Below are 25,499 nucleotides of genomic sequence, written 5' to 3'. Positions count from 1 at the left end.
TAGATTATTAGTCTCTAGAAAATTTACTATCTTAATTTTTATCAATGTTTCAAAAATTTTGCAAACCACTGAAGTTAAACTCACAGGTCTATAATTTCCCGCACTCCCTTTAGACCCTTTCTTGGAGAGCGGTGTAATGTTAGCCAGCTTCCAGTCCTCTGGCACTGTCCCCGAGTTATAAGAAGCATTGAAAATATTTACAATTACATCTGCTAATTGCTCCACACATTCAACTAAAATTTTTGGATAAATATTATCAGGTCCCGGACCCTTAGTCTCTTTAATTTTTTTCAGATGAAGTAAAACGTCATCCGTGGAAAATATAACGTCCTCAGCTGTATTTATGTTATAAGCTATGAATTTATGTTGCTAAATATCATAATAAGATTTATGTTTATCATGCAAATTTAGTTTATTTGTACTTAGTACAGATTTATTGTTGACTTGTATTAATAAGTAAAGGTTAGCAGATTTAACCTTGTTAAAAATGATTTTCCAGTATGTGAATTTAGCTTCCAAAACCTCTGCTCATCTGTAGGTTTTGATATGTCTAAATCTTTTCTTAATAACTGTAATGGCAAATAGAATTATTTGACTTCATTATTGTGCCTTAATAAGAAAAAAAAAGTTAACCCTCATTTTACTGATAGACTTTAGAATTCCTGTTGCTGTACAGAGCCTTTTATCTGGGATACAGAATACTGATAATCCAGAAAAACGGGATCGTTTTGCTCACTTTTTCCGCCCTTTTTAAAAATACGCATTTTCGGAATTATTTTTTAAAAAGTAAGCATTTTTACAAAAAAGAATATAAACTATTTCTTTACAAATATAGTAAATTTAGTGCAAAAACTAACTTCAAGGTTGAGGAGTCATTTGACACACAGGGCAAAATTTCCAAAATATTTTCCGAAATGAAGACAATCAAAATTCGGACTTTTCCTCTACTTCGTTCCAATTTAAAACTAAAGAAATAAGTTCTGAAGCATTCTAATGCTATTTTTTGTTGAATGGTGGTAATTAAAACCTTTTAGAATGTAAAAGTGATCATGCAAAAAATGTTGAATACCAGATTCTCAAATTCTAATAGTTGATGGAATTATCAAAAATTATTGTTATTGCAATAGCGAGATCTCACAACAAAAAAAAAAGGAAAAACAAGTTCATAAAGCAAATTTTTTTTTATTCACCAGTATAAAAAAATGAAACATTTACGTTCATAAACATTTTTCTTTCAATTGATTTTCTTTTCTTTTAAAATATTATCAAGTACTGAGGTGATTTTTTTCCCTTTTTTACGGTGTTTTGAATGTGAAATTTTTAGGATTTTAAATGTTTTTTTCAATTAAAATTTTAAAATACTTTCTTACTTATAAGCATTTTTGAACAGTTTTCTTCATATTTTAAGATGCATTACTATTTATTATAGTAATTTCTGTCTTATAAGCAATCAGCAAACGAGGTAGTCCCGAACATTCCGGATAATTGGTTCTCTAAGGTATATACATATATAAATTGATAGCTTGTTTTAAATCCTGTTTAAAATTTGTGTGGAACAATGATGTTTTTATGGCTTATTTAATAGCTAATCTTTTAATTTTCTCTTTTGCTTTAGGTATTTCTCAAAATCACCATTGAAGCTCTTAATGATCAAAATTTATATATTAGGTTTGTAGAATGTTAATTGTGTCTACAAAACATAAATGTAAGCACGCATATATATTTAAATTGCTACTATAAATCAGCACTTTTATTATTACTGCTTATAAACAAGTTTCTTTTTTTTTTCCCCTAAGTTGTTGAATTTGTGTTCAGTTAATATTTTACATGATATTTTAACTATGCATTTTCGTATCCATAAATAGCATCTGATGCTGACAGAAGTAACCTTTTTTTAAATGTAAGGTACTATCAAAAGATAATAACCAAAATGACAGTTAGTACAAAATAAAGACATTTCTTATTGTAAGAAAGTATTTGCATATCAGTTTAGGAAAGTGAATTCGTGAAATGCCTATAGTATAATTCCAGTGAATAAATTTTAATGTATGACTTTCCTTTAACATCATTAATATGTATAATCGTGTCGTATAGGAGCCATTTCTAAGATGCTGCTTCATTGTTCATGAACTGCATTCTATGCTTTAAGAAAAAATGCATTGAAGCATTAATTTTGTATCAGTTTGTGTCAAGAGCAGATACAGATGTAGTTTTTGGGAGGGGTGAGAGAGTAAAAAGTTTCCCTCTCCCTATACAGTTTTTTTTATTTCAAAAAAAGTTCTTATGAGATTCCTTTAAAATGTTTTTTAAGAACTGTTAGAGCCAATTAATCTACTTAAAAAACACAGAAATGTTATATAAGAATTTACTTTGAATGTGGGCTAGACGTAAAATGAAAATATTAATAATGTCATGCAAAACATTATTGCAATTTACAACTTTAAAGCTTTTCAACTTATTACTTATCAGAACCCTTAAAGTCAAAGAACTAAATACAAAGCAATTAAGATCTAAGTGAGATTGACATGTAACGCCCAGTCATTCTCACAATTTCAGCAACAGGGCAGCTGCCATTTGTCCTTGACTAGCTTTTCAGTATTGGGTAGTAACTATGACAAAGCACACCTCAAGTCAATTTCAGTGTCCAGACTTGTGGTACATTTTGACTTTATGTATGCAATTGCTGAAAACCCAGATTTACAGTGTTATAGGAATAAAAAGTGCACTAAAACCTTGAAATTATTTAGATCACTACCAAATTCAGCAACATATAGTTAGTGTTACTTTTTCATTGCAGTTTTTTAAACATTACCGACTCCCTTGAAAGTATTCATTGCCTCTCTATGGAAACTTGAAAGAAAGAGAGAACCTCTTCTCTATAGGATAGAAAACCACGTTTTTATGTCACTGTTTTATCAACATTAATGAGCAGGTATCACGGCAGTTCAGGGTTTTTTTTTTATGATGTCAGTGATCAGAAAAATCAAACTGTTCCCATTCGTAACACTATCCTGTTTTGGGTTTCACCATTTCATACATTAAGAAGACTAATGAGTGCAGTGATCCTTGCATTTTTCTGAGACTGGGCAAAGACCTGAAGCTTTTTTACCAATCTTCCTCTAAGTTTATTTATAATTTAAAAAAAGAAAGAAAGAACATGAATTTACAGAATGTAAAATAAGTTCTATTCTGAGAAATTCTTGATTTACAGTTCATTGCTTTGATGGATACATAATCTAAAAACCCAATTTTATATTGTTTTGACTGTGACCTGCTCAGAAGGTACCTGCATGAAAAATATAATCTTTTGTCCATTGAACTTTCGTTATAGATCTTATTTCATTCGAATATTTTGCCCGTATCGTCATGGATATAATTCTGTATGTGGACCTTTTAATTTATGAGGTATATAGGTAGGGGTTCATTTTTCAAGCATGAAGTCTCACAACCTCGGTTTTAGTCAATCTTTGGTGTCAGACAAAGAAGGTTGAAAGAAGATTTTGAACCCTCTTGTGAAATAATTTTCAGAAATGAGGGACAGAATTGTAATTTTGGGCAGTTATTGATAAAATTATATGAAGTTATTTCAAAATTAGGTTAAGAAGTGCTCATAGCATATTGAAGGGGGAGGGGGTACCTTCGCTGTTGAGGGGATGGAAACCCCTGAAGAAGTTATGCATATTCTGATAAGAAAAATAAAGATAGCAAAAGTTTGTCTTTTCAAATTTGCCATTATGCATTTATGGTTATTGTTTTCTTTTGCAGATCAGATGAAGAAGAAAAAAATCATCTGTTTTTATCATCAGAAAAACTAAGTAACTTTTTTAAAAATTACATTTCATGCATTCAAAGTGAAAAGGAGAAAAGTGAGTCCAACCATTGTTTTTATTGTAAATGATGTTATTGTTTATCTATCTAGATCTTACTACTATTATATATGCGGAAGTTTGTCTGTATGGATGTTTGTTACTCTTTCACGCAAAAAACTACTGAATGGATTTTGATAAAACTTTAATATAGTTTATGCATCAGAATAACACATAGGGTAGTTTTCACCCTCTTATGGGGGGCAAAACCCCCTAGGGGGCGATAAAACCCAATTTTCGTATAAATTCTCTAATATGAGGATGAAAAAATACTTGCACATCTTAACATTATATGTCCATCGAAAGCTCTGGTTTTTCTGCTTAAGATGGCACTGTTCCAAATTTCTAAGTAGAATAAAAAACGAGTTATGAGCTTTTCAGTTCCATGTTCGAAGGCTTTCCTCAATACAATATAGTATTAAGGGTATCATCTCAACTCCCTGTCGATAGCGACAATTGTTGTATTGTTGACTATTTTTGCTTATCGTCTGTTCAAGGCTTTTCTCAAGTCAAATTTTAAAGTATGAATTTTTGCACAAGATAGGCAAATAATACATGGATTTGGCTGATTATTTTTCCAGTTTTACGCAACATTGAAGCAATTAATGTTTTATTTCTTTCTTTTTGAAATTTATTTGTGTTGACTGGGTGCTTGGTCGACCAGCAGGAATCTCGTCAAACTTTTTTTGCAGAATCATTTCAATATCTAAGGCATGTGGCAATTTTTTCAATTGTCGCTGTTTTTGAAGCTAAAAACTACGCGAATACTGTTTCTCGGTTTTCCCCATGTAACCAAAATATCGCCATTTCTTTAATATTTTTTTTCTTTGTATCATTTGTTAACATGTAAAATGATCCGCCAACTAAATAATCAAAGCCATAAACAGCACAAGTTTGCGCACAATTTCAAACACAATTGCCAAACTTTACTACTTATTTTGGAAACATTTCGGATAGCATCATTTCATGATCAACAGAAGTATCTCAGTATTTGGCGACACTATCTTTATCAAAATTAGTAACACACAGTTTTACAAAGTAGAGAGGGGGAGACTTATCCAAGGTATCCCAAAACGATTACCGAAAATTTCGTAACGCTTTGAATCGCAGTAAGGGATTACGGGCGGCTACATTTTTTAAAAGTTTGTACTTCAATAGCAATATAGAGACGATTTTAGAATATGTTTAAAAAAAAGTTAAATTGTTTTAAACAAGTGAAGTTTAAATTCGTATTTTGGAAATTCCTCAAATTTGTATATTTTTAAACGTCGTTTTTTCGTTTCTAAAAGAGTGCTATTTTGTCCTTCGTATTTATTGCCATTTTACTTTTACAGGTAAGGAAAAAGCTCGATTTTTAATCACGTCAAAGCGGTGTGTTTTGAGTTATTTCAGTTACAAAAGAAAACAAATAAAAGTAACTATACTGTTTCTCACAATTATTACACACCCAGGCAACGCCAGCTATTTTTGTTATGTACAACAATCTGGTAACTAAATAAAGAAAGTTATTAAATAGAGTCTGCCCCCTACCTCCAGTTACTGTCGAAAAAATATTTTACCAGGAAAGGCTAAATTCATGCAAAATATTTTCTTTGTAGCATCTTCTGTTCAGAATTAAAATTCATATGTTATGAATGTAGAATAAGCAAACATTTTACGCAGTTTTATAAACTTGGCATGTCTCTGGCGAATGTATGGCACTGTGGTCCTTTTTCCGATAAATAATGGATTGGGATTATTTTCCATTTTTACACTGCTTTTAATTGCAAAAATAGATAATGAATTAGATTGCAGTCGTTGAAGAAAATGAAATTAATTGCAAAAAACAAAATGACATTTTAAAAACTTATTCGATAGGCAGAGTTATGATAAAGCAGTCGGGACGAGTGTTAAAAAATCTTGGCGCTACAGCCATTACAAAATTTGCACTAAAATGGAAAAACATCGCCAAACTAATTTTGGTAAAAATATCATTAAATACTATGCATAGAGTATTGCAGTTAAAATTAATCCCCCAAATTTGTGAAACAGCACGCTCAAATAACATTAAAACTGCTATCAAAGTGTAAATTAATCCACCAAATCCATTTTATATCTCCAGACTCACCAGGCGACTACGTTAGGGCATTGGCGAATTTTTTAAATTTTTAATAAAACTTTTATAATATTTTTTCTTTTTTAGCCTACTTTCCCAGTAAAAGTCAGAGAAAGAAGAAAAAAGCATGAAAGAAGGCTTAATGCATCTTAAAAATATCCCGAAAAACAAAAAAAAAGTCAAAAATAAATAAAATAGTTAGATAAATATTGAAAAATTAAAAATTGGAAAGTAGGGTATTGAGATGGTAGGGGGGAAAATGTCTGTCGGTCTGTCTGTCTGTCTGTCCCCCCCTAATAACTTTTGAATGAATAGTCCGATTCGAACAATTTTTTTTTTGTTAGAAAGATCTCGGCAATGACATCCCATTCCCATAATTCATTTTTTGATATGAACAATTTTTCGTTCAATTTTGAACAGTTCATATCTCTTAACATTAGCGCCTACGGGGAAACTGAAAGTCAATGTAGATTCCGTACTTGAAGGCGGATTTACTTCAAACAAATTTTGTTGGAAATAGCTCTTGACGCCAAACTCCAAACATCGACTCCGAGAATTTAGGGGCACTTGACTCCGACTCCTGTGCTCGACAATTAATCGGACTCCGACTCCCCAACTTCGTAGCTTTGGCAAAAATTTATACACGGAGGACAAATGATTGACTCCGATTCTTAGATATTCGACTCCAACTCCTTTACCCCAAAATGAGATTGACTCCGACTCCGCAGCTATGGTTTTGACTGTGAAATAATTATTATTGATTTGACTTGTTTTTATTTTTACGCTAAAGTTTTAATTTAGGTATTCAGTTTTCGGCGAATAAACTCGAAGTCATTTATGTTTCTACATAAAGATATGCGCAGACGATTTTTTTTTGACAATGAAAATTATTTCTTTAAGTTGACATTTTTTTAAATTCATTTTTTAAGTGCATTAATTCATTTAAAAAATTGTTTTTGGCAACAGGGGAAAAATAAACTTTTTTTTGATATGATGTATTTATTTTAATGAGCTTATTAATTTTAATTATTGTTTTTTCGTTTTGAAAGCTGTTAAAGATTTTTTTAATGGAAAAAAGTGTATTAGCTGCTTTGTTTAAAAGTTGCTGCTATTTTATTTGTTCTTTTTTTTTTTTTTTTAATGCATCTAATTTTTTTTTAGATGAGTGAGGAATATTTTATTCCTAGAAATCAGCTTAAAGTATTTTGAAAATATGTTTGAAAACATTTGTGATTTTAGCTATTTTTGAGAATATTGATCAGGTACTAGAAAGTAGTATGGGTATATGGGAAAGTAGGCTCGTCTAGTTCTAGACGGAACTTCTTGTTTTTGTGTGTGTTTTTAAGGATTAATAATGCTAATTAGGATTTTGTGGAATTAATATCCCTACTTTAATAGCGACAATAGAGAGTATTGTTCTTTCTTTCTTTCTTTTTTTTTTTAAAATTTGTTTTTTATGCTATCAGACCTGTACTGATGAAGATTTTTGGAATTAATCATGAAGGCGACCTTCAGAGGGAGATGTTATTTGAAAACGCTGATATCACCATTCTAATGGAGACTTTAGGGAATGTTTCTCTTTCTGAAAGGAGACGTTTTTTGTACTATTGTCCTCATTTAAATGGGAACTTAAAAAAAAACTGTTATGCTTACCCTGATTTTAATGGTATTTTTACTCTGAACTTTTTTGGTATTTTAATCAGGACAGTTTACGTTGTTAAGAAACAGATGATTTCCTTCACATGGGGGATTTTAAAGGTTTGATTTTCTCACTCTAAAGGGACATTATTAGAATCTGGATTTGTAGTGACTGTTGACCCGATTTTGGGACGATTTCTCCGGTAAGAAGCTATACAATAATTAATAATTTAGATAGCAGGTGTAGTGCTGGACACCATTTGACGGGGATGGGGATTATAAGGGAAATAGTTGACTTTATTTAAGAATTGTTGACCTCACTCGAATTGGAATTTTTGAGAATTACCCAAACTAACTTCTTTACAACTCCTGAACGTTTTCCTGATTTATGTTGTGTGATTTTTTGGGTGTCTCCCAGTTAGGCCAACATGTCATCCCCCCCCCCTTGATTTTCAGTTTTCATCATATCTTTTGATATATTAAGGGGGGGGGGGAAGCCATTTTAAATGTCGGCGAAACTGGGGAGAAACTATTTTTTGGTAACTATTTGACCTCTCCCTGTGTTGACCATTAACTTGAATCGATTGAAAAAAACTAGATCAACGTGAGCGAAGCCGCGGGTAAAAGCTAGTGTGTACATATTTGGGGAGTTCTATTTTGATAAAAATAGCAATTCTTGCACAAAACATCCCACAAAGACTCGAAATATGTTTAATTCTTGTTTCATTGCTTGAACTTGATGAAGAACACGAATTTTACTTCTGTAAAATGCAATTAGACTTTGAAGTTTCCCAGAAGCAATTAAAAAAAATATTTTTTTTCACTCAGTAACGGACATAACACTTCCATTACTGAGCAAAAAAGTTTTTTATATTTTTGTTGTTGTTACTTATGCCACTTAGATACCCAAGCCTGAGCGATGCTACTCGATTTAAGGCAGAGAATTACGGCTTCCATTTATTGAGCATCAATTTAGGTGGAAGTCCTATTTGTCTCAAACAGCACACGATGGATGGCAGCACCATCTATCAACATTTTGATAACTTAGAACCAAACCAGAAGCCGAGCAACTCCTGGTTTAGCGGCCCCAGAGGTTTCGATTCATTTGGAGGACCTTGTGACCACAAGCATATTTAACGTCCCCCAGTCACCGTTAATGAAGATGGTGGATCTTCAACTAGCTAGGATCAAACCTGGACCATAGCCGGGGTCCAGTTCGGTCACAAGTCCGATGCCTTACTGATCAGGTCACCATGGCCCCAATTTTTTTTTTATTTTTTTAAATATAGATGTAGAGTACATGTTCTTCATAATTTTCTTGAATGAAACAAGGATGGGATATATTATCTTTATATGTAATGTTATAGTTATCACTGTCATTTTATCATCATTTATGAAATTCTCTCTGTTAGAAGTATTTCATAATCTAAAATATTGTATTTTAGCTGAACTGTTGCGTTATTCACTCAGAATTATATCTTCACAGTCATGGTGTGGAGTTGCCTTGTTGCATGTTATTTCTGCACTGAGTACTGTTGAAAGTACTCCTGCTTGGAATGGAACTGACTTGCAATTTATTAGGTAATTTTTTTTTTTTTTTTTTTTTTGTGTATGATCTGCTGATAAAGCTCTTGAATGTTAAGAAATAAAAGTAGTCTGCCTATTCTTCACTATCCTACCCTCTTAGCCCTTTGACTGTCACCAGGATATGATTTCTTTCCTGATTCAATTTGCCTTTCCCTTTCAATTGCAATGGTATTTATTGTGTGTTTCTCTATTAATTACAGCTTCTTGTTTTCTATTTTTCAGGAAGCTTTTAATCGAGAGTCAGGAAACACAAGAATTAGCTTTCAAGTATGCTTTGTGCCACTATATTGTGGAATGTTGTCTGCTACTTTTGAATTGGGTAAATCATTAATATTTTCATCATTCTTTTTAAACTTCTAATGTGTTGTTTTCTAAGGAATAAAGTACTTTATAAGCTTTTGATGTAAAATTTTAAAAAAAGGTTGAATTTCTCAAATAACAGATTGAGTTTTTAGCAACTGGTAATGCTGCAATTATCTGCTCATTTTAGACATAAGAAAGGAAACTTGTTAGTGAAAGAACAAAACTCTAAAAGTACCATTGTTATTGATTTTGATTGACAGCTTATTTTCTTTCCGATATGTATATGATTTGGCTGGAGCTGATGAGCAATAAGGGCAAAAAATAGTGCTTGGAAAACATTTATAGGCCACCTAATTTAAACCAGGGGTCAAGATGAAAGCATACATAAAAACATACATCATTCAAAGAAATACATTAGAATCAGGGCCTAATTACCGATTAGGTCAGCTAGGTCATGGCTTAAGGCCCCCACTTTTTAGGGGCCCCCAAATGGCTACTTTTTTTTCAACCAATAGCTAAAACTCTTTTCAAAACTGGTTAAAATTGTAAGGGTTGACTACATAGGGGCCCAAAAAAGCACATGACCTAAGGCCCCCTGATATCTTAATCGGGCCCTGATTAGAATAATAAAAGGGTCCCTCTCTCTCTCTCCCTTTTTTTAAATTGTACTGTGATATATTTGATCTGAGATAACTTTATTGATTTATTTTTCATTAGCAAGCACTTGACTTATTTTTCTTATGTATTTTTCCATTTTAGAATTCGTTAAGTTTTGAAGATTTATGTGAACTGATTATTGTATTCAGAAATGCAGATATTTCACTAAAGCTGCCTCAACTATGGATTAAAATTGAACTTAAATTGCAAGACTTATTTAACCAAGATTTTAATCTTATTACTGATGCAAAGAAATTTTGTGTGGAGTCTGTTAAAACATTTGAAAAAATTGAGGAGCAAGATACAAAACGTAAGATAGTATTTGCTTTGTTATCTATTTACTGATATTAATTTATGATTTATGTTTGTGCTTAGTATATAAACATATCAGTAAGGGAATTATGTCACATAAAACTTTGATCTCTTTATTCAATACACTTTTTAGGGGAAAATTTAATGGACAATTGTATGTTCGTAGTATGTAATTGTACTATTAAAATTTTAGGTAAGTAAAGATGGTAAAAGTAAAATGAAAGTGCTAAATACTTTTGTAGACATTTTATTTTAAAATAATTTATTAAGAAATCAAATTTTATTGTTGTATTTAATTTTTTAAAACTTAATTATTTTGGAAAAAAAAACTTTTCGAAGATGATGAAAGAAATGCTTGACTTTCTAAGATGACGAAAGACATACACTCAACTCTTGATAACTCGAAATCCCAAGGGACCGACTGAAGCGTTCGAGTTATTGGTAGTTTGAGTTATGGGAAGTTTCCACAACAGTCTCAAGAGTTTGGGACCCAATAAAAACTTCGAGATAAAAGAATATTCAAGTTTCGAGTTATCAAGATCCGACTGTATATTTTCAGACAACTCATTTAAACTTAAAAGAAATAAATGATGCAGTAAGAATGCCATCTATGATGGCAACATATATTGTATCAAAAGCTAACAACTCAAAATGCATGAATGCAATTTTTGGCTAAAATGTTTTCGAGAATTACGTAAAGTCACCCCCTCCCCCCTTCATAATATATGCAATAATTTCTGAGTGTCAAGACCAAATCTGATGTAAAGATTCATACTATCCATGGATTAAAACTTTAATACAGCAGCATGTTTATATCTCGAATCACAGTTCCTAATGTTGTTTGAATGAGGACAGTTTTAAAACTTACCTTTGCACTTTAGCTTCTTAATTGTGAACCCAGAACGAAAACAACTTTTTTTTAAATTTTTTTAATCTTGTTTAGATTGTATGTAATCATTTTGTTATGAAAAACAAATTGTTGTATTGTTGAAGAACATGCATTATTTTAAAAATGTAGATTTATAATACAGATATTCTAGAATTTCATGCGAGTGCATTTCCATTTGTGTATTGTGAAAAAAAAACAAGAAGTTCCGTCTAGAACTATACAAGCCTACTTTCACGTATACCCATACTTATTTCTAGTACCTGATGAATATTCTCAAAAATAGCTAAAATCGCAAATTGTTTCAAACTGTTTCAAACATATTTTTCCAATATTTTAAGCTAATTTCTAGAAATAAAATATTCCTCACTCATCTAAAAAATAAAAAAAAAGCAGCACCTTTTAAACAAAGCAGCTAACACACTTTTTTTCCATTTCAAAAAAAAAAAGAAAAAAATCTTTAACAGTTTTCAAAACGAAAAATAATAATTAAAATTAATAAACTCATTAAAATAAATACATCATATCAAAAAAAAAAAATCGTTTCTTTTTCCCCTGTTGCCAAAAATAATTTTTTTAATGAATTAATGCACTGACCAAAAAAAATAAAAACAATAAAATGTCAACTTAAAAAAATACTTTTCACTGTCAAAAAAAAAAAATCGTCTGCGCATATCTTTATGTAGAAACATAAATGACATCGAGTTTATTCGCCGAAAATTGAATACCCAAATTAAAACTTTAATGTGAAAATAAAAACAAGTGATATCAACAATAATTATTTCACAGTTAAAACCATAGCTGTGGAGTCGGAGTCAATCTCATTTTGAAATAAGGGAGTCGGAGACAAAAATCCAAGAATCGGAGTCAGTCATTTGTCCTCCATGTATAAAATTTTGCCAAAGCTACGAAGTCAGAGTCGAAGTCGGGGAGCTGGAGTCCAATTAATTGTCGGGCACAAGAGTCGGATTCGGAGTCAGGTGCCCCTAAATTGTCGGAGTCTGGAGTTTGGCCTCAAGAGCTATTTCCAACAAAATTTGTTTGAAAAAAATCCGCCTTCAAGTACGAAATCTACATTGACTTTCAGTTTCCCCCTAGGCACTAATGTTAAGGGATTTGAACTGTTCAAAATTGAATGGAAAATTGTTCAAATCAAAAAGATATTTTATATACAAGTTTTTCATCAAAAGCTTTTTCCTACAAAGTTTGTTTGAAGCAAATTCGCCTCACAGTTCGGAATTGCCTTGAATTTCCCCGTAGGCGCTAATGTTAAGTTTTTTGAACTGTTCAAAATTGAACGAAAAATTGTTCAAATCAAAAAATGAATTATGGGAATGAGATGTCCTCGCCGAGATCTTTCTAACAAAAAAAAAATTGTTCGAATCGGACTACTCATTCAAAAGTTATTGGGGGGGGGGGGGGGGGGGGGGGGAAGACAGACCTACAGACATTTTCCCCCATCTCAATACTCTACTTTCCAATTTTTAATTTTTCGATATTTATCTATTTTATTTATTTGTCCAAAACCCTTGTGTCCAAAATGGTCTGAAAGTGTTCAAAACTATATTTTTAGAGAAATTGTATTTTGTGAGGAAACATCAGACACAGAATAAAATGTATCAAAGTTATGTTTTACATTGAACATTTATTCAGTGTTAACATTCAACTTATTTATGCAGCTGATTTTAATTTAGTTACATAGAAGTTTAAGTCTTGATTAAAATTTCAATTTGTTACATGAGTTATTATTTTTTCTTTTGATAATGTTAACGAAATTTTCCTATGTTTGTGCATGTGCAAAGGAAAGCAGGGTTGGCGAGGTTTTTACCATCCTGTTCAAAACCCTTGTGCCCAAAAGTGTCCAAAACTATTTTTTGAGAAACTACATTTTGTGGGAAAATATCAAAAACAGAACAAAATGTATCAAAATTGTTTTTTTTTTCTTTTTAAGTTTTATTTAATATATTTATTCAATGTGAACATTCAAGTATGAATAAAAATGTAACTTATTTATACAGCAGATTTTTATCTAGTTATGCATATAAATTAAATTCTTCATTAAAAATTTCAATTTGTATGCATGAGTGCAAAAGAAAGCGTTCAAAATACAGTGCAATACTTGACTTTAATGCAATAAATTACTTATTTTTTTGTAGTTGCATAATGTGTTACATTAAAATTATGAACTAAAAAAAGAACAGCACAAGTTTCAAAATTTTTGTGTTTCATCATCAATTTTTTTAAATCTACGATTCAAAAAATAATTTATTTAAAACATCATGTAAAACTTATTTGCAAAAACCATTAAAATATTAAACTTTTTTTTTTGCACGTAAATATTGCACATTTAATAACATTACTTTGAGTTTTAATGGAACTGAAATTATATGTCTTGGTAGTGGTGTGAATTTCATTTCATTACTCTACCGTTACATAAGGACGTTTTTGTGTAATAGAGTTATTGGCAATTTTTTAAAAGTAAAATATTTTTTAAATGAATATTATGAAGAAAAATATTATCAAGTTATCATTAATTAAACCTCATTAATGTCTATATTTATGCATTACAAATATTGCAGTGAATACAAATTGATCAGATTACATCCCTTTAGCTTTAGCATACTGTTGGACAGTTTCGGACACTTTTAGATAGTTATGCATGGTAAAAACCACCTGTCCTGTCCTAAACCAGTTTTGGACTGTCCAAAACCCAACCCTGATTCTAAAGTTAGCAATCATTCTATTTTAATTAAATGATGAATTCATAATAGATACTGAATTAGAATTATATACTAATTTTATTACACCATAAAAATAAATTTATGTGTGGATAATCGGTTGATTTTTCATTTCTTTTAATTTCTTCCGGCGTCATAGACGTTTTGTAAAAAAGTGAACAAAATAGCAACCCTGCATGTATATGTGGTCAGTTAGTTAAAAGTTAGTATCCGATGTAATAGCCAGTAACAATACCAGTAATGTTATATGTTATCTCTAATACATTAAATTGTCACATTTCACAAATTATTGTAAATACCATTTATATTTGAATGCCATTCAAAGTACGTAAATTTTTACATAAAATGTATATTTATAAATATAAGTAATGAAAGAAATATTAGTTTTAAAATTGATGTATTATGATAATAATATAAAAAACAAACAACAGTGATTTGAAGAATCAGTTACTATTGAAATACTTAAGTTTGCGCTGATTGAAAATATCAGATATATATCAAAATATTGGATATTTTTGAAAATATCATGATGTTTTCGAACCCTGGTTTGAAAGCACAAAAGTTTTCTTTAAGAATACTGAATGCATAGAAAGGCTTAGTTTAATGCATTTGTAATCTTTTGGTTCAATACTACGAATGAAAAAAAAAAAAACTTTAATGTAATTGAGAAAGCATGCATATTTGACAACTGATGCTTAGGGTCTTGAGCTTGACTGTTTTGGCATTTTAAAAAGTTCCTCATCGGTAATTAATCTTTCGTATGCAGTAATATCGCCATTTTTGTGCTTTCACACTTTATTTTACCTTTCAAAGCATTTAATACTCGAAGGAAAATTTTTTTTTATTTCTAACTCTCCCAGAATGCAGGGCTTCCAACACATTTTAGCCATAGGAAAGGGTAAAAGAGGACCACTTTGAATCAAAAAGGGGACCAAAGAGGACCAGTTAGGTCTAAAAAGAGGATCTTGGGAGGACCATTCATAGTTAAACCCAGGGAAGTACCAAAAGGCAAATTAGCTGCCTGGCACTAAATACGTGAAGATAATTCGTTAATTAACCATAATAATGATTTTTAATGATAAATCCTTATCACCTTCTGTACAACTGAACTTTTTATCCATTGAATTATATTATTTACACAAACATTTGGATAGGGGGGGGGGGGTGACAAGCAAGCATGTAACTGATCTTCTTACAGAGTAACTTTAATTGTAAAATTTTCTACTAATTAACAGGTAAAAACTGGCTAATTAAAAATAATCACCTAAGTGACCGATGAATCAGTGCATACCTAATAAATACTTTTTAGATACAGTTATTACAGTAAACACCTTAGCACATAGTATTTTACAAAATTTTTCACATAACCAGTTTAAAGGGAATGGGGTGATTTAATTCAAACTACTACTTTTAGTCATTGAAATGGATAGAATGAGGGAAAAAAGTAACATGGACCTAGAAAATACTTTCATTTTCCCAACAGGTTTTTTTTAATTAATTTTTTTAAATGTCCGATTTTTCAAACAAGGCGTGGCCTTTATGACGTCACAAATGATGCACTTTGGCTCATCTTTCTACCGCTTTTCCACGTTATGATAATCAAGCAGCGAATTAAAATTCCGCTCTATGTTTACTATCAACCATATTGTTGCCAATGCACGTGAGTAAAGATACGAATTAAATATTTTGTACTGTGAATGGCAACACTGAATGACATTTCATCATTTGTGATTTTACATGACAGAAGTGTAAACAATGTAAGCACACCGATTTAAGTAATTTTTTTAATATTAAACTTAAAGAAATTATTTAAAAAATGGTCAGATGCTATGTTTTTAAACATGCTCTTTCAGAAAAAAATACTTTTAAAATTTTAGAAACGACCCCATTCATTTTGATATGAGGTACAGCAAAACAGGAAGATCTAGTTTAGAGCCTAGGAGGTCCCCCTCCTCCGCCACAGCCCTTGGTTTTTACACATATTTCCAGTCGAAATATGGCAAGTTTATATACATATGAGAGTTTATGACCAAACACCAAAGCAGGAGGTAATTTCTGGCTACGCTACTGACTGATTAAGTTCAAAAATATTAGAGGTTTGCAAATCATTTACTAGTATGCTAAGTATCCAAATTATATGTATTAGTTGTTCGGGCACCAAAAAATGTTGTAACTGTCTTCAAGTATGTATAAAAATTAGTGAGAAAGAAAATTATTTATTAAAGTCACCACACCCAAAAATTTACAAATGCTGCTTAAGCGATAAATACACTAAATGTAAATTTGAGCTTGCTCTTACTGGATAACTTAATAGAATAAATAAATATGTAAGTTCAGATTCATAGAGCTATATTTTCAAATTGAAAATACTCATTATGAGTATTTAAAAAAAATAGAATACAAAGTTTTAGTTTTTAAAAATAAAATTAAATAATATAGTTTGAGGTAGCACATGTCAAAACAGCTTCCAATTTTCAAAAATATCAAAATAATTATAAGCTGCAAAAGGATTGAAATCTGGACACGAGAATCAAATTTTCGCGAAGTATGTTCACTGTTCGCATAATTTCTAAAAAAAAAAATATTCTCTAAAACTAAACATGACTAAAATTGAACATAAAATATGCTAGTCTAGGATAGCATATGTCAAAATAACACTCGATTGCGCAAAATATTAAAATATGTACAAGATGCAAAAAGATTGAAATCTCAAACACAAGAAGCGATTCTTCGCGAAGTTCGAGTTCGTGCAATGCTGCTATGGTTTCAAAAATAAGAAAGTTTATTATCTATTAAAATTAAACAAAAAATAAGCTAATCTATGGTGGCGTATGTCAAAATAACTTCCGAAAACCAAAAATATCAAAACATTAACAAGATGCAAAAAGATTGAAATCTCAAACACGACAAGCAATTTTCCGCGAAGTACGAGTAAGTTCAACGATACCGTGGTTTCGAAAAAAAGTAGTTTATTACCTATTAAAATCAAACAAAAAACAAGCTAATCTATGGTGGAGTGTGTCAAAATAACTTCTGATTGCCAAAAATATCAAAACATGTACAAGATGCAGAAAGATTTAAATCTCAAATAACAAGAAGCAATTCTTCGCGAAGTTCGAGTTCGTGAAATGCTGCTATGGTTCCAAAAATAAGAAAGTTTATTATCTATTAAAATTAAACAAAAAATAAGGTAAGCTATGGTGGCGTATGTCAAAATAACTTCCAATTGCCAAATATATCTAAATATTAACAAGATGCAAAAAGATTGAAGTCAAAAACACGACAAGCAATTTTCCGCGAAGTGCGAATAAGTTCAATGTTGCATTGGTTTCGAAAAATAAAGTAGTTTATAATCTATTAAAATCAAACAAAAAATAAGCTAATCTATGGCGGAGTGTGTCAAAATAACTTCTGATTGACAGAAATATCAAATTATTTACAAGATTGCAAAAAGATTGAAATCTCAAACACGACAAGCACTTTCCGCGAAGTGCGAGAAAGTTCAATGTTGCTATGGTTCGAAAAATAAAAAAGTTAACTGTCTATTAAAATTAACCAAAAAATAAGCTAATCTAAGGAGGTGTTATGTCAAAATAACTTCCGCTTGTCAAAAATATCAAAATATTTTCAAGATGCAAAGAGATTGAAATCTCAAAACCCAGCAAACAATTTTTGGTGAAGTCCAAAACAGTTTGATGTTACCATGGTTCGAGAAAAAAAAGTAGTTTATTATCTATTGTAATTAAACATAAAATAAGCTAATCTAAGTTAATGAATGTTAAAATAACTTCTGATTGTCAAAAATAACAAAATATTAACAAGATGCAAAGAGATTGAACTCGCATAAACAGAAAGTAATTTTTTGCGATACTACATATCGAACACAAGTTCAGAAAATTGCACTGATAACACATTCTTGATTTTTTTCCAAGGTTTTTCAAGGGCATATTAACCCGTGAGAAATATCGGTAGCAAAATGCTTTGATTTGACGTCATAACTCCTCCCCCAAATCTAAATTTGCTAGATTTCCATGTTACAGCGGTTGAAGGAGGAGTAATGACGTCAATCTGCGGCGAAATAATACCAGAAAGTCAGGTTCAATAGAAAAATGGTGCCGCGGGCGCGTGTTCGGGCGTAACAAACGTCAGCACACAATATCTTATAATGTAATGAAAATTTTTAAATTCTGATTTTTGAGTAAAAACAATATAAAAACGGACTAAATGGACCAAAATGTCAAAAAGCGGTCTAAAGCGGACTTTACCCTAAAAAACGGACTTTGGCGGGAAAAGCGGACCATTTGGGAGCCCTGCAGAATGTCCTCTACTGCATGAAGCAACTTTTTCTGTCCCTTCATTGCTATGTGCCCGTCTTCTCCTGAAAGTTTGTCGATCTGGTAGTGAAACCCCCTGTATCCTTTATATATTTCCCTACAGATATTTTTCCGAAAAAACTTAAACTTCATTTCAAAAGTTTATGAAGTCAAATCAAGTGTCTTGCAATTTCATTAATCTGCATATTAAAAATAATTTAAGTTACAAATTTATTTTTATTATTTTACAGATAACTTAGAATCTTTTGAAATCAGAAAAGTTGCTGTGATATTAACTGTTCTTTCAAAATTAACATTGCAATCACCTTGTAGTGGTGAAAACAATCAACTTTTGAATTGTTCACTAATATTGGATTCTTTATTACCTACCTGTCTGTGCCTATCAAGAAGACCATATATGCCACTAACAAAAATTTTAAATATTTTACAATTGATTACATTCTTGCTGGAAGAATCTCAAGATGTAAGAAAAGATATGCATAATGATATCATCAAATGCTTTCATAATGTTTCTGATATTATTGAGTTTATATACAATAATATGTTTCTAACTATATCAGATCCCACTGTTATTTCTCATAATTATATTTTTCTGAATGCTCTTAGAGCATTTTCTAGGATTGAAGAATATCGAAGTTCGTTTTTGAACCTCGTTAAAGATTTTACTACGAAATTCGACAATCTTACTGATGAAAATTATTTTATATTGCCTACACTTATATCTTTTTGGAAAATCTTAAATTTGCATTCTAACTATTTTCATAGCAAAACAACCAGTGATAGTTTATCACTAAAACATTTGAACAGTTTGAATTTTCATATTGCATCTAATATTATTGCAAAGTATGATTTTAATAAGATTTTATCATGTACTACATTTCAAAGCAAAGAGCATAAGGAGGAATGGATAAAAATTTTTAGGGAGTCTTTTAGTGACTTTTGGATTGTTATTCATCAAGTTCTTGTACATTTTACTCCTTCGGAAGTATCTGATATATTGCTTCCTCTTTCTGAGAAAGCAAAAAAGGGCTTCAATGAAGGACCAGCATCTGCTGTTGTGCCAATCATCAAGTGCTTAAAAGTAATTGTGCCAAATCTAGGGAAAACATATTTAGTATACATGGAAGATTTATTAGATGTTTGTTGGAAAACATGCCTTGAACTACGAGGAAACGAGAAATTTCGTCCTGCTTTTAAAAGCTTTGTTGAGGTAATTTTACAGCCTGAAATGTTCCAGGAGATATTTTTTAATATTTTATATAAATATATTGAAAACTTTAAGCAGCTTTCTGAAAATTGTGCTGGAATTTTTTATATTGCTGTTAAGCAGTTTTGTGTGACATTTAAACTAGCTAACTTGATGAATCTGCAATTTGATTATGTGCCATTTTTGAGCTTTGCTTTAACATATGGACCTATTCATCACAAAGGTCAAAGAATATTAGAAGAAACCCTAGTTTACATGGCAGAGCATTGCAATTTTGATATTGGTTCATCTTATGATGTAAACAAACCATTGTTTTTTGTACGATTGACAACTATTATGTATTTATTGGAAAACTTGGCTGAAATATCAAAGAAAAATGAGAATATTGCAATCTTGATGATAAATGATTTGATTGATATGGATAAAAAAGTGGCATTATCTCGGTCATCACGTTTTGCAAATTCCTTCTGTCATCGTCTCCGAAACAGAATATGGCAAAGTGTAATGTTATTACAAACAAGTTTAGTTAGTGATGAATTAAACCAAAACTTAGTTTTCACCATTTTAGACATATTGAATTCAGAAAATCAACAGCCCTCTGTCAGATGCCTCCAAGAATGGATTATGATAAGAATTCTTATATCACAAAAAATCTTCTTAAAGGTTTTCGTTGACTATTTTGAAAAATCATCCGAAAAGCGGCCTAGTCACTTAATATCTTTACTTTCTATTCTAAATCATGTTTTTCCTCATGTAGATGAAACAGAATGGGCATTATTAAAATGCTTTCCAGTTATAATTAGATTTTGTATGGCGCAAAATTTCAATGTCCGTTTGCATGCAAGATTGACGTTGATGAACTGTATTACTCTTTGTGAAAAAGATAACATAACTACCATTCTTGAAAAATATGATTATCTTTCTGAAATTATGACAGCTGAAAACTCATCTGAATGTGGAAACTTTTCCAAAAATTTGAATAAACTAGCAAGTGATTTCTATTTTTCTGCATTCCATCCTGAAAAGCATTTTTCTCTTGAAAGTATTTTCTTTGATATACCACGACTGAATAATTTAACTTCCGAAGAGTTGATAAAGCCCTCATTTTTTAAAAGCTTTTCCAAGTTAACTGAAAAAAGTAAAATTCCATTTTACAATGCCGATGACATTTTAAGAAGAAGCTCCCCTACAATATGGACCAGTAAACCAATAGAGAAAAATTTGTGTGAAAATTCAGTTGTTGATTTTAATTTCCAGAAAAAAATTTGTCCATGGAAAGATGGATTGAATCAACAGTTTGGAAAATTGGATATAGGTGATTCAAATAGGAACACAGAAGAAGGTTTAATTGTAATAGCCTCATTAATTGATAGAATTCCTAATTTAGGTGGACTTTGCCGCACATGTGAAATATTTGGAGTAAAAGAATTTGTTATTGGATGCATGAAATATGTAGAAGATAAGCAATTTCAAAATCTTGCAGTATCAGCTGACAAATGGGTTTTGATAAAGGAAATAAAATCATATCATTTAAAGGAATATTTAATGTCTCTTAAAGAGAAAGGTTATACATTAATTGGTGTGGAACAAACGGATAACAGTAGAAAACTAACAAAATATGCATTTCCAAAAAATTCTGCACTTTTATTAGGGCATGAAAAAGAAGGACTTCCAGTAGATTTAATTCAAATGCTTGACGTTTGTGTTGAGATACCCCAACATGGTGTCATTAGATCTTTAAATGTTCATGTCAGTGGCGCAATATTAATATGGGAATATGCTCGCCAGCATCATTTTAATGTGTCTTAAGTGTATATTTTTATGTTAACATTTGAACCTTTTTTATATTTGTTTGTAACTTATATGTGCTAAATATTGGATATATATATATATACACACTGATGAGCCAAAACATTATCACCACCCAGTCAATAATGCATTGTGCCACCTTTGGCCTGCAAAATAGACCAACGGTGCAAGACGGGAGTAACTGTTCACATGTAAAACGGCAAACCCTGACACGACCATCCACGTGATGAACAAGAAATCGTGATTCGTCGGACCAGACAACTATCTTCTAGTCATCCAGGGACCAGTCTCGGTGTTTTCGGGACCACTGTAGGCGTAGTTGGCGCTGATGATTGGTCAATAGAGGCACACAAGTGGGACGCCTGCAGCGCAGTCCCATATCCAACGGTGCCCCCTGAACTGTATGTTTGGAAACACTTTTACTCGCACCTGCATTGTATTGAGCTGTTAGTTGATCAACTGTCTGCCTACAAATTTACTTTACCAGGCAGCCTAGTCTGCAACGTCCCTTTGATGACGCGTGGCCGTCCAATACCTTTACGCCTACTGTTGGTTTCACCGTCTTTTTTCCACTTTGCATAGGTACTAACAACGACAGATCATGAACAACCTACCAGCCTTGCAGTTTCTGAGATACTCGTTTCAAGTCTTCGGGCCATCACAATCTGCCCTCTTTCAAATTCACTAAGATTGTTATCCTTTCCCATAACTTGCAAAAGAAAGTGCTCAAATGAAGCCTTACCTTCTTCAGTGTCAGTTATATACCAATTCCACGTCATCCACGTCACGACGAATTCTTTGAAAAAGTAAGGGGTGGTCATAATGTTTTGGCTCTTCAGTATATATATATATATATATATATATATATTGTTCAAATGTTTCTTTAAAATATTTTATATTGTATAAAAGAATAAACTACAACGCTTACAATGGAGAATAGTTTTTTTTTTTAATTTTTAAGTACCACTGGATCAGAAAAATTGTAAGAATAATTTATTGCTTGAATGTGATATTAAATCTGTAATGTCATTTAAAAAAAAAAAAATTATTAAAACTTCCTTCGATTTGAGAGGTGGAATTATTTTTTTGGTATGTTAAATCCTAAATTTTTCCTACTTCAAAATGTTATTTGTGTTATCAATAGTAATTATAAACAAAAGATTTATTTTATGTTAGGAAAAAGAAATCCATCGGTAATTAATAATTTTTAGGCAGTAATATTACCATTTTTGTGCTTTCACACTTTTGATTTTACCTTTCAAAGCATCTAATTCTCAAAAGAAAAACTTTTTTTATTTCGAACTTTCCCAGAATGTTCTCTACTACATGAAGCAGCTATTTCTGTCCCTGCATTGCTATATGCCCGTGTTCTCCTGAAAGTTTGTCAATCTGGTAGTGAAACACTTTAATCTATGAATTTGAATGTGCATCAATATGTTTTTAAAATATCTTAATTGCTTTACTGAATTACATTATACTAAGAAATAAATACTTTAGTGTTAGAAAGTAAAAAAATAACGAACTTTTAAAAAAGTACACACTTGCAAAAAATTGCAGGTACTGTTTTAGTGTATAAGGAGCCACTTTTTACTTCTATATCTTAAATAATGTAGAAAAAAGTATTGAATTCATGAAAATTTTAAAATTTCGAGGGATTTGCATGTTTTAAGGTGCATTTTCTATGTTGATTATTTTTTGAAAAAATGTATGTCTATCTGTATGTACTTGATTGTTTTTTTTCATGGCCGCTCTATGCAAAAACTACTACATCAAATCAAACAAAATTTGGTACACATATGTGACCCCATGTGAATTGAAGCCAATTTCTTCTGCAGGGGGAGCAATCAAACGTTTTCTTCGTTATGCAGGACTACAACATATCGAGAAGTAATAGGGAGAATCAAACAAAAATTGGTTGGAGCTTATTGGTAGAAGCTAAAGAGGAAAAGTGCTGATTCAATTTTGGTGCCAATACCTAATGGGGTTAAGCAATCAAATGTTTTTCTGGCTACTTGCGATGACTAATATCTCAAGAAATAATGAATAGGTTCAAGCAGAAATTGATCCAAAGGAAGAGTTTAGCATGTATACGAGCTGATTGGAATTTGGCACCCATAGCTTCAAGGAGTTGGTGCAACTGCGAGAAGTAATGCTACGATTTAGATGAAATTTGAATTAAAGTGAACTACACGGAAACGGGCATTGATTTAAAATTGGCGCCAACTGCTCTGAGGGAAGCTGGCTCTTTTGTGCAAGTTAAACAGCTTAATTAAATCAACAATTTGAAAGATAATCAAATTACTTGTCTAGAAAGCTCCTTTCACTCAATTTTATTGTTGACAAATCACCAGAGAGATCTCAATGATTTACGATTTTTATCTGTTGCCTTCTTCTATTTTTTTAAAATAAAATGTTTGTAGTTAATTAAAGCAAGGCTTTTAAATTGATTTTCAGTTTTTGCTCTTTGATTCTGCTTTTGCAAATAGCAGAATTTTGTTATTGTAATAATGAATCGAAAGTTTTCTGATGGCCACAACATACTAGTTTTAATGTGTGAATCAGTTATCAATACAAAAAAAAAAAAACAAAAAAAAAAAACGGTGTAAAACATGTGAGCCTATGGATGTAATGACAATCAACTAATAGTTTTTCTTTTTTTATATTTTTGTCACTGCTTTTTTTTAACATTGTTGATTACCTTTTTATGTATATGTTACTTCCATTTGATTTTTTTTATTTGCAGAACTATCAGTGGCTATACTAATAAAATTACTCACATAAAATTAAAGGACAACATCACAAAAAATGGTATTAATATTGCCGAAAATTCCAAACTAAATACAATGCTCAAAATGTCAAAATAATTGCAAACTTATTTAATTGATCGTGCAATTATTTTAGAGATTTTTTTTATAATGAAAAATTATTTGTTTGTGCGACACTTGCAGTATTTTTCCTATGCAAAGGAAAATGATTTAATACTGTTCTTAAATAAAAAAAGTTTTTTCTTTCCCTTTTAAAATCTAAATCTTATGATTAGATATTATTTTAATTGAAACATATCTGGTAGGGAACAATTTTAGGTTTATTACTGCGATACATGCTTCAACTATTTTAAATAAGAAATTAGAGCCAGACTTTTTTTTTATCACACTATTTTAGAGCAGTTTTTCTATTAAAGAAAAAAAATCTAAAAAATGCATTTAATTCTTAGTATTTTTGCTTACATCTAAAAAACATTATTTCATTCTTGTCACTTTCAAAAAGAGAGAGAGAGAGAGAAAACATGTGCTCACAATTAGTATAAAAAATTGAACATAAATTATGTTAAACTTAAACCTTTTGGAATGCTTATGAATTTTTTTGCTGGTCTCCCAAATAATTTTTTTTCAGGTCTTTGCCTCTGGTTATAGGTATTCTCATTATCGTTAAAGAAAAAAAAAATCCCAACTATTGAACTGTTTGAATATGTGAACCTACTCTATTCACCTTTTCCCCAATCTTTAAGAAATTCATTGAGCTATTTTCTGCTGAAGAAACTATAAGTTTATTCACTATATTACCAGTTTTTCTTTCATATTTTCAGTCATTTGCATTTCATGAAAGGCTTTTTCTGTTTGGAAAACTTCTGTGGGATATTTTTAAAAATATGGAAGCTAATACAGTCAAATGAAGTTTTATTTTAGACAAAAACATTCATCTTTTAATATGTCATATAAATCTTTGTACAATAGGAAGGGATGACAAATTACTTTTAAGCTCTTCACAGGAAACAAAATAGCAGTAAAAAATAAAATAATAAATAGTAGCTCACATTATATGGACAATAATGAAGCAGTAAGTTTAAAATAAGTAAGTACAGTACAATATCAGTCATAATTCAATCAAATTTCTATATTTTAAAATATTTTGTTTTGCGTTAAAATCGAGGATTTATGGCATTTTATTTGACATCAAAGAATAAGATATAGTACACATAAAAGTAAGATATGAATTGCATAAAAAGTGATGCAGAAGAATAAAACAAGTTTCAAATGTCTATTCTGTTTGAATTTTATTTTGTTTGA

At 30.9% G+C, this 25,499-nt stretch overlaps 1 protein-coding gene across 1 annotated transcript in view; it reads left to right on the top strand.

Moving 5' to 3' along the window:
* Positions 1 to 22,250, top strand: part of LOC129224911 (probable methyltransferase TARBP1) — a 29,974-nt gene extending 7,724 nt beyond the window's left edge. The window contains exons 4-7 of the mRNA XM_054859458.1: positions 1,616 to 1,668; positions 9,070 to 9,180; positions 9,409 to 9,482; positions 18,647 to 22,250. Of these exons, the coding sequence (XP_054715433.1) occupies positions 1,616 to 1,668; positions 9,070 to 9,180; positions 9,409 to 9,482; positions 18,647 to 21,432 (3,024 nt within the window). The 3' untranslated portion in view covers positions 21,433 to 22,250. The remainder of the gene's footprint in view (positions 1 to 1,615; positions 1,669 to 9,069; positions 9,181 to 9,408; positions 9,483 to 18,646) is intronic.
* Positions 22,251 to 25,499: the final 3,249 nt, after the last annotated feature.

Source organism: Uloborus diversus, chromosome 6 (assembly GCF_026930045.1).
Source record: "Uloborus diversus isolate 005 chromosome 6, Udiv.v.3.1, whole genome shotgun sequence".
NCBI classification, from domain to species: Eukaryota; Metazoa; Arthropoda; class Arachnida; order Araneae; family Uloboridae; genus Uloborus; species Uloborus diversus.
Note: the sequence above shows the minus strand (reverse complement) of the source record. Positions and strands in the feature narration are given on the sequence as shown.